This window comes from Condylura cristata, unplaced genomic scaffold (assembly GCF_000260355.1).
Source record: "Condylura cristata isolate star-nosed mole 26May11 unplaced genomic scaffold, ConCri1.0 scaffold00015, whole genome shotgun sequence".
In the NCBI taxonomy this organism is placed as follows: Eukaryota; Metazoa; Chordata; class Mammalia; order Eulipotyphla; family Talpidae; genus Condylura; species Condylura cristata.
The window spans coordinates 46,084,987-46,094,641 of NW_004567116.1; the positions used below are offsets into that span (position 1 = coordinate 46,084,987).

A 9,655-nucleotide genomic window follows, 5' to 3' on the forward strand; every position below is an offset into this window, starting at 1 on the left:
ACCACCAGGGTGGGCCCTCTATCACCTCTAAATGGTGAGTTCCTTGTCCTATAAAGAGGAGCTATCACTCCTTTGCTTTTAAAGTTTTACTTACTGATCAAATGTGTTAATTCTGAAGTAATTTATGTTAAGTCTGGTAGAAGTTGAACTTCATGTAGCATATACAGTGTTGTAAATCATCATTAGGGCAATAGAAATAATTAAAAAAAACACATAAACTCCCAAAATGCATAAAATATAGTAATTAAAATTTAAAATTGTGGCCTCAGAATTAAACTGCTTGTATGCAAACCTTCTTCTTCTTCTTCTTTTTTACTTTATACTTATTTTCTGAGCACCTACTATGCTTTAATCACAATTGTAGATGCTGGGGATGTCACAGAAAATAAAGGATACAAAAGGTCCTAGAGACAGATAAAATAAATGATCAAAACATACTACATTAAATGGAAAAATGTATTTGGGTAAGTGCAAAGTAGAAAGGGAAAATAGAGAGGATTAGGGGGTGAAGTTTTAAAAAAGGGTGGTTAGGGAAGCCCTCATGGAGGAGGTGACTATTGAATAGAGACCTCAAGGATTGGATAGAGCAATCACAGTATTATGGTAAATACCCTGGGGAAGAACGTTTCAGGAAGAGGAAACAGCAGGTGTAAAGCCCCTGAGGCAGATGGGTGCCTAGAGCATTTGAATAACAGCACATAACACATAGAATTCAGTGTGGTTGGAACAGAAGTGGAGTGAGTAAAAGATGGTGAGGTGAGAGAGGAAACCATTGTCATTAGAGAGTTTTGAGTACAAGGTAACATGATTGGACTGCTTAAGAAGGGTGTTTTGGCTCTTATGTTTATAATAGGCTGTAGTAAGGATAAAAAGGTAGCAGGGTAGACCTAGAGCAGTTAGGAGCCTGATGAAGCAATAAACTACCTTTTGGGTGTGCCCGAGTAGAAAAAGCAGAGATAGGAAGAACTAATGTGATCTATGTGTATTTTGGAGATAGAACTTGAAGTCTTCATGTAAGGGATATACTCAGAGAGAGAAATAGATAAATACTGCTTCATATTAAGCAAAATTGATGATCACCAGGAGGCTGAAGAGTAGAGGAAGTAGGGATAAGTTGGCAAAGCTTAAAAAAAAAACAAACAGTTAAAGCAGGCCCTCCCTGGTGCTACAACGGGTTAGGACGAAGCACTGCAAGCTGAACACAGCTGCTTCAGTGTGAATTCGATTCCCGGCCCCAGACGTGACCCACATGGTGCAGTAGACCTCTCCTGACCCTCCTGCTGTTCCCTTCAGCAGTGTACTTCTTCAGTTGGCCTGTTCTGCTCCCCACTCTGTCTCTGGTGAAGCCTCTCACCATCCCTGCACCGCTGGCTTATACCCCAGTTCTGTGTGCATAAATAAATAAATCTTAAAAACAAACAAACAAAAAGGCGTTAAAGTCAATAAGATTTGCTGACTGATAGATATAGGAGTAACAGAAAGGGGAGTAATGGGTAGTTTCAAAGTTTTTGACCTGAGTTACATGGAAAGGAGTGAGTTTCTACCAATCGAAATTGGGAAGACCATGTAATGAAATGTATGCAAGATGGGTAAGAAGTTCAGCTTTTCACATGTTAAGGTAGAAATTCCTGTAAGATGTGTGTACAATGACTAAGCTGTTAGAGGATTCTGAAGGTTCAAGGCAGTTTTATAATGGGAGATTCAGTGTAGAGTATAGAGAGATAGGTGCTAGCAACTTATCTTTTGGATATTGTGTCTTTCTTCTTGAGTTTTGTTGGCCATAGGGGACTGTTCTACATCTCCAAAGTTAAGATTTATATATGTTTTGGCTTACTTTCCAAATACTCACTTCTCTGTAGTTGTAAAGTCACTCTCTTGCGCTGTGTGCCTGTAGGCTTGAAGCACCCCAAACTATTCCTAGTTTTTACAGATTTTGAGTTGTGGCTCTCCCTCAGTGTGACTCAATGTATTTTATTTCTGGGATTCCTTAACATTTCTTGTCCTTCATATCTTTTTTAATTCCTTTATAACTTTAAAAATTACTGTTTTTATAATTTCCAAGGATTTCTGGCAGAAACGGTGATACAGGTAAGTGTGCTTAATATGTAGTTTTCATCTAGTCTGACTGTTTATAATGAAACAAATATTATGTAAAAACAAATTTATAAATTTAAATGAGCAATTTATAGTGAGAAAAATAACATTACTCATTGTCGTATAGTAAGTATTTTGGAATAATTCTTCCACTTTTCTAAAAACTATTAAACTTTTCATTCCTTCCTTCCCTCATTAATCTGTCTTACATAGTGAACATTTTCTCACATAACTATAAACTGTATAATTGTGATTTTAATTCCCAAGATAATTTTCTGGGGCCTGGTCTTTAGGCCTAGAAACTGGCTTTGTACAGTCATGACAAATGTCACTGTCAAACCATAGTTTACTTCTTTGGCATGACTAGAAGGCTGACTGAATAGGGAACTGTTATCCTTCCTCTGAGTAAGTCCCTGTTATATAGGACAGATAAAGTCATCTCCCAAGGATTAGAGCCAGTATATTACTTTTTTCAAGTTATTTTATTGTCACTTTACAAACTAACCTCCTTTTCTCTCACAGTTCACCTAGCAGCCATGGAGGGCCACCTTCACTGTTTTAAATTCCTACTCAGTAGAATGAGTTGTTCAACAGAAGCTTTAAAAGCCTTCAATGATAATGGAGAAAATGTGTTGGACTTGGCCCAGAGGTTCTTTAAACAGAACATTTTACAATTTATCCAGGGGGCTGAACTTGAAGAAAGTGATCCAGAATATAAGGAAAGTAAGTTATCACTCTGATATGCTTTAACATGAAAAAGTAGAATAAGTGGAAAAGTAAATGAAAGAAGTTAAAGGACACATGTTTGTATGTCTATGTATTGATCCATATTTTCTTCTTTATTATGAAATATTTTAGGGAGAAGTATATAGAGAATAATATAATAACACTGGTTATGCCACTGGCTTTAAGAAGTATTATAGATAGAGTTGAGACTCCTTAGATTTCTTCCCTAATATCATTCATTCCGTTTCTTCCTCAGGTAACCATTATTTTAGGCTTCATTTCATTTTTTGAAATTTATTTTGAAAATTTTTGAAATACTGCAAAAATATGCAGTATTGTTTTTTAGAGTCTTTGAGTAAGAGAGTAAACTGTTTTATAATTAGGAAATTCTGAAATTCAGTGATCTAAATTATGTAGAAGTTTATTTTTTTACATGGTAGCCTGGGTTCGAGCATGAATCTTTTCCAAGCAAGCATCTGGACCTGTTATCTTTCCAGCTTTCTCCAGTGGGTGCTAATCCAGTAGGAGGTGTGTGTGGGCAGAGATTGCCAAGGTGGAATTTGCTCTTAACAGTTAGTCAGTGTTCCACTGGCATGTGTGTAGTCACACTGTCATATGTGCTTTCAAGAATCTCGGAAAAGTCAGTACCTAGCTGAAGCCTCAACCTAGCTGCAGCTCTATTACCACTGAAATTAGTGAATAACAGTCTTTGAAATTGTCTTTTAAAGCTTTATAGAAATGGTAGCAGTATATATCCTTTATGATTTGCATTGTTCACAGAATGATTTTTGAGATTTATTAGTTGACAAATACATTCTACTTGGTTCTTTTTAAATGTTCGTGTAGTATTAAATTTATAAAAACCATTATTTACCCATTCTCCAATTTAATATTTACATTGTTTATAATTTTCATTATTATAACCATTGTGATAATGAATGTTCTTGCACATATCTTGTTAGGTACACTTAGATCACTAATTTCAGAATTTCCTATTTATAGAAGAGTTTATTCTCTTACTCAAAGATTCTATAAGTTTCTTTCTAGAAGTCTTTCCCTACTTTTCACTTAGCCCATATAGAAAATGTTTGTGTGGAACATGTGGATGGCTGAATGAGACTTGCTTACGTACTGACTGTCTTCTGAAGTAGTATTAAGGGCTCTGCTTTGGTAAATAGTTGGAAAGCCTGCTTTGGGTTTTGCTTTGTGGGGTACGCCCATTTCCAATATTAATGGGCATTGCTACCCTCTTTATCAAAGTGATTGTAGAAGTTTAAATTCTCACAGTAGTGTTTGTTGAAAATTTATATAAATAATTTTCAGTATTATCAGACTTTTTCCTCTGGTAATTTTTTGCTAATTGGTTGGGAATGAAAGCTTTATGTTTTGTTTTGCATTTTCTTGATTGCTAATAAGGTTTAACATCCTTTTGCAAAGTTACTGTAGTTTCCTCTTCTAATGAATTGGCTACCTATACTTTCTCCTCTTTTAAAAATTATCTTTTTTTTTTCCCCACTAGATGAGTTCTTTATATAGTTTTGGTACTAACTCCTAGTTAATTTTTTTTATAACAGTTTATTTTACTCTTAGTTAATTTTATCTGCTATAACTTTTCGTATACTGGAATTGTTTGTTCACTTTGACTATGACATCCTTCTCCTCATCCCAGGAAGCCAACTTTATTATAAAGTATAGTTTAGATACTATAAATTATATTCATTTAAAATGTGCAATTTGATGTGTTATGCCATGTGTATATACTCATAAGTCATCCATCACAGTCAAGATGCAAGTCATTTTATTACTCAAGATTTTTCCATAACATCTTTTGCAGTTCATCTCTTCCTTCACCATACAAAATTACTGATATACTTCCTGCTATGACATATTAGTTTGAATTTTCTAATAGAATTAGAAACACTTGCTAGAATCAGTTTCATTTTAGCCATTTTAATATATATAGTGTGTTTTATTGTGGTTTTTTCTTTTTTCAAGTATCTGTTCAATTATTGAACAATTTTAATAGCTCTTTGCTTTGTCAATATGTGTATCGCACATATTCCATTAAAGCTTACCTTTTTGTTTTCTTAGTGTCTTTTAATAGTGAAAGTTTTAAATTTTGATAAAGTGTAAATTATTTTACAAGGCAGTTTTTGTGACTTATTTTTTAAATATTTGCCATCAAAGCCAGCAAGATATTCACTCTTCCATATTTTACAGAAATTTTATGGTTTTTAGGTTCTTAGTTCAAATCTTTGATCTACATCAAGTTATATTTTATGTATGGAATGAAATTACATGTTGATTTAACTTATTTTTGTTTCTTTATTACATATAACCAGTTGTCTAGCACCGTTTTTTGGATAGCTTTCTCATTACCCACTGAAATATGTTGGCAACCTTGTCAAAAATTAGTTGCCTGTATGCATATAAATGCATTTTGACTTTTGCATTCTTATTAATGTGTATGTCTGTTTGTCATTATACAGTGTCTTCTTGATTGCTGTAGCCTATTAATAAGACTTAGAATCAGTTAGTGTAAGTCAGCAACTTCGTTCTTTTTAAAATACTATTTCCCTATTCTAGGATATCGCCATATGTAAAGGTAAGAATAACTGTAGCTCAACACTGTGAAAAAGGTAAAGGAGGTAACGTAAGTGTTAACAATCAAGCCTAGCATTCAGTAAAGCCTCAATATGTATGGTCATTATTTTCAAAATATTTTGTCAAGTATCTGTTATGTGCTAGGTCAGGTACACTCACACCTGTATACACAGATACATAATTTCTTATCTGCTTTCAGTTAGCTTTCTTCACTTCCTTGCAAAAAGAGAAGAAGTGGCCAGGGATTTGAAACCAAGAATATGGTAAAACATCCACAAAGAAAAAAGGGAATACAGCAGAGAATCATAAAATGGGATTATCATTAACTGTGCAGTCCTTGTACATTTGATGTTATAAGAGGTAGAAGGGCTGCACAGTTAATGATAATCCCATTTTATGATTCTCTTTTCATTGTTATTTTATCAAAGAAACTAATTCTAACATAACAGTTTCATATTTGAGATAATATTGAACCTGAAATGTGTGATTGCTTAAGGCAGGAAGAAAGAAAGAACTTATTTGTTTACTGAAAGGCTGATTTTTTTTTATCCATAGCTTTAGCATTTCCAGGTCATGTGGCTGCCTTTAAAGGTGATTTGGAAATGCTTAAAAAATTAGTAGAAGATGGAGTAATCAATATTAATGAACGTGATAGTAATGGATCCACTCCAATGCATAAAGGTGAGTTATGGCTCTTGCTTCCTTTTGTTGTGTCCTTACACATTGCTGCTCATTTATTTTCTGTTTAAAATAATTATCAAAAATACCTAAAAATGGGCCCTCCCTGGTGGCGCAGCAGGTTAAAGCACTGCACTGAGAAGCTAAAGCCATCTCCGCATGAGTTCGATTCCCGCCTGCCCTGGAGGTGACCACATGGCGTGGCAAACCTCTGCTGACCCGCCCGCTGCTCCCCTCAGCAGTGTACTTCGTCTGATCTGCCTGTTCTGCTCCCACTCTGTCTCTGGTGAAGCCTCTCACCGCCCCTGAGTATCTGGCCTGTACCCTCTTTGTGATTGTACAAAAATCTTTAAAAAAAAAAAAAAACCTAAAAATGTTTAAATTTTTCCTGTAAGTCTATCTTATATAGCATACATAGTGCTTAAGTTTTAATTAACTGTGATAATCTTTTTCTGATGTCAAATACCCACATATTATTATTTTGAGGGTAATCCCAATAGAAATTTTCTTGTGACATTGTCACATTAGTTAAGATGTGAAGTTTATTAATTGAAAAGTTCTTAGTTCTAACATTCTTTTATCAAAAAATGACCTGCTTATACTAAGATTGAAACACCTAAAAGGTGGAGCAGAATTTTCTTCTTTAGACCTATATGCTACAAAAATGTTTTTACTTCCATAGAAGTATCATTGGATAGTCGTTTTGAACACATTTTCCAGATGTCTGTCATCTTTTTCTCCTTACCTTTATATAGAATTCTAAAATATTAATTGCTTTTTTGTTCATTTTAAAATCAGACTTTGTCAAATTGTCAACTCAGTTCTGGGACAATATACATTAAGACTTATTCTTGCCAATCTTTTATTGAGAAAATAAAAATCCAAATCTTTAAGCTACTGCATCTGAAATTTCCATTTTGACTCATTTGTAATGTTAAGTTAAAAGTTTCTTCATGGTGGGCCCTCCCTGGTGGTGCAACAGGTTAAAGCACAGCACTGAGAAGCTAAAGCCACTTCCACATGAGTTTGATCCCCTCTGGTCCCAGAGGTGACCACATGGCTTGGCAGACCTCTCCTGACCCGCCGGCTGCTCCCCTCATAGTGTACTTCCTCGGTAGTCCTGTTCTGCTCCCCACTCTATGTCTGGTGAAGCCTCCCACTGCCCCTGCACCTCTGACCTGTACCCCAGATCTGTGTGAATAAATAAATCTTAAAAAAAAAAAAAGTTTCTTCATGGTATCATACCTGGTATGATACCAGGTAATTTTTGTAAAAGTAAAAATACAGGAGACTTGTTAATATAGTCATGAGTGGAACTGGACTTTATTTCATAAAAAAGTCTTTCAGTTTTTTCTTTTTTTTCAAGATTTATTTTATTTGTGCATACAGAACTTTCAGTTTTAATCACTTTTTGTTAGGTTTTCAGCTTAGTCATTAGAGTTTGCTTAGTTCATAATGTACCTCAAGTACTCAGGTATAGAATGTAAGCACCTGTCTGCCACAGTTTTACAAGAAAGAAGGTAAACGAATGGAGTGGGAGTGAGAGGAGTACAGAGGGGATTCCTTCTGTACATAGAAAGATCTCCAAAGTGGTAAATTCTGTACTCTAGACTTAGAAAATCTTGCTCCATCTATCTCGCAAGCTGTCTAGGGATTAAACTCTTCACCATGGATTTTGTGGATGGAGGGGAGTCTTGAAATGTCAAAAATACAGATTCAAAATATGGCGTCCTGCAGCAAAGTCCCCATTTTATTATATATTTCTGTATATGTATTTCTACATGAGATATTGTTTAGACAAATAATAAAAGATAGGCTCTTCAGGACTCAACTGTTGAGTTTGACAAGTGGTTAAGTCAAGTTGTGAAATAGAGGCAGGATAAGAGTTCTTAGAGACTTTACATAGGCTAGCTGGCAAGCTATAGTGATGATGGTGTTGCTTCATCAGTGGATCTGCTTTGTTTTCTCATTTCTGTTGCCAGAACTGAAAGTAGATTCACTTTTTAAGGCCCCAAAGACATACAAAAGTTCCTGTTCTTTCCTTCATTTTACAGAGGAAATATGTATATATTTAGCCTTAATTGTGTGCTCACACTATGGAGACAGTATAAGATCTAGACTTTACTGTTGAGGAGCTACATACTTTTTACATACTCCACAAGCAAGAATATAATTTTTTTTTAAGATTTATTTATTTGTGCATACAGAACTGGGGTACAGGACAGAGGCTCAGGGGCGGTGAGAGGCTTCACCATAGACAGAGTGGGGAACAGAACAGGCAGATCGACGAAGTACAATGCTGAGGGGAGCAGCCGGCGGGTCAGGAGAGGTCTGCCACACCATGTGGTCACCTCCGGGGCAGGCGGGAATTGGACTCATGCGGAAGCGGCTTTAGATTTTCAGTGCTGTGCTTTAACCCGCTGCGCCACCAGGGAGGGACCGCAAGAATATAATTTTATGAGTCAGGATATAATTAATGGCAATAAGTATTTGAGTGTTATACTGCTTGCAACAGGAATTCTACAGTAGCAATTGAAGGACAGAAATTGCGAAGGGATAAATTACTGAGGAAATGTATATGGGAATTTAGTGATAATGCCTTATGCCTATATGACATTTAACAGGTTATATAACTAATCACATTTAATCTTTAATTTTATGAAGCAACAGTGTACTCTCCTTATAAAAGTGAAATCTTCTCTAAAAGGTAAGGAAATGCGGTTCAGAGTGATCTGATTTTTTGACCAAGTTTACATCATCAAGACATATATTGTTCTGTCGTTTGTTGTGCAGTTTCAATAATAAGCAAATCTAAACTCAGATCTTGTAAATCTGCTTTTTTGTACCAAAGTTTTCCTGGGTCTTGAGTTGGACTTAGTATGGACTAATTCACTCAACTGACATTTGACATTTGAAGTTAGATGAACACATGGTTGAATGGTAAGCACTATCTGAGAAGACAGAGTTGAGGAGGTGAACATTTATATTGAACATGTATGTTCTGAGGACATTTGTTCGGAGGGTGGTAAATAGCTTAGGAGGGTGTAGCTCGAGTAAATTTTGAGTTGTGAGGATCAGAGAAAGAAGCTATTTATGTAAGAATTCAATACTCTAGGTCAATGTAGGTTCCTCTGACTGGATTGTGTTCACATTCTGGTCTGACATAAGACTGGTCATGAAATATAGATAGCAATGGATGGACACAGTCTAAGGCTTAGAAATTCCTATGTTCTAGTTTCAAATCTATTACCTTCTATTTGTGTAAGTGAAGTAAATAACCTTTCTGACCTATACTTTTTATATATTTATGTTCCCTATATAGTACTGTGACCAAATGATCACATTTGATTGGATATTTATCTTATAAATGAATAAGTGACAGAGGAAATAATATCTGCCCAATTTTTGAATGCTATTGCAAGGATGAGTATTTATGAACCTGCTCTTTGATAGTACTTTAAGAATTTTAGAAAATTGTTACTACTACTAATTATTTTTTGCATATTTTCTGTTTTGTTGTTTTTATAGCTGCTGGACAAGGCCACATAGAGTG

At 35.2% G+C, this 9,655-nt stretch overlaps 1 protein-coding gene across 1 annotated transcript in view; it reads left to right on the forward strand.

Moving 5' to 3' along the window:
• Positions 1-9,655, forward strand: part of ANKRD42 (ankyrin repeat domain 42) — a 51,951-nt gene that overhangs the window by 19,955 nt on the left and 22,341 nt on the right. The window contains exons 7-9 of the mRNA XM_012725218.1: positions 2,617-2,817; positions 5,980-6,105; positions 9,631-9,652. Coding sequence (XP_012580672.1) covers positions 2,617-2,817; positions 5,980-6,105; positions 9,631-9,652 — 349 coding nt within the window. The remainder of the gene's footprint in view (positions 1-2,616; positions 2,818-5,979; positions 6,106-9,630; positions 9,653-9,655) is intronic.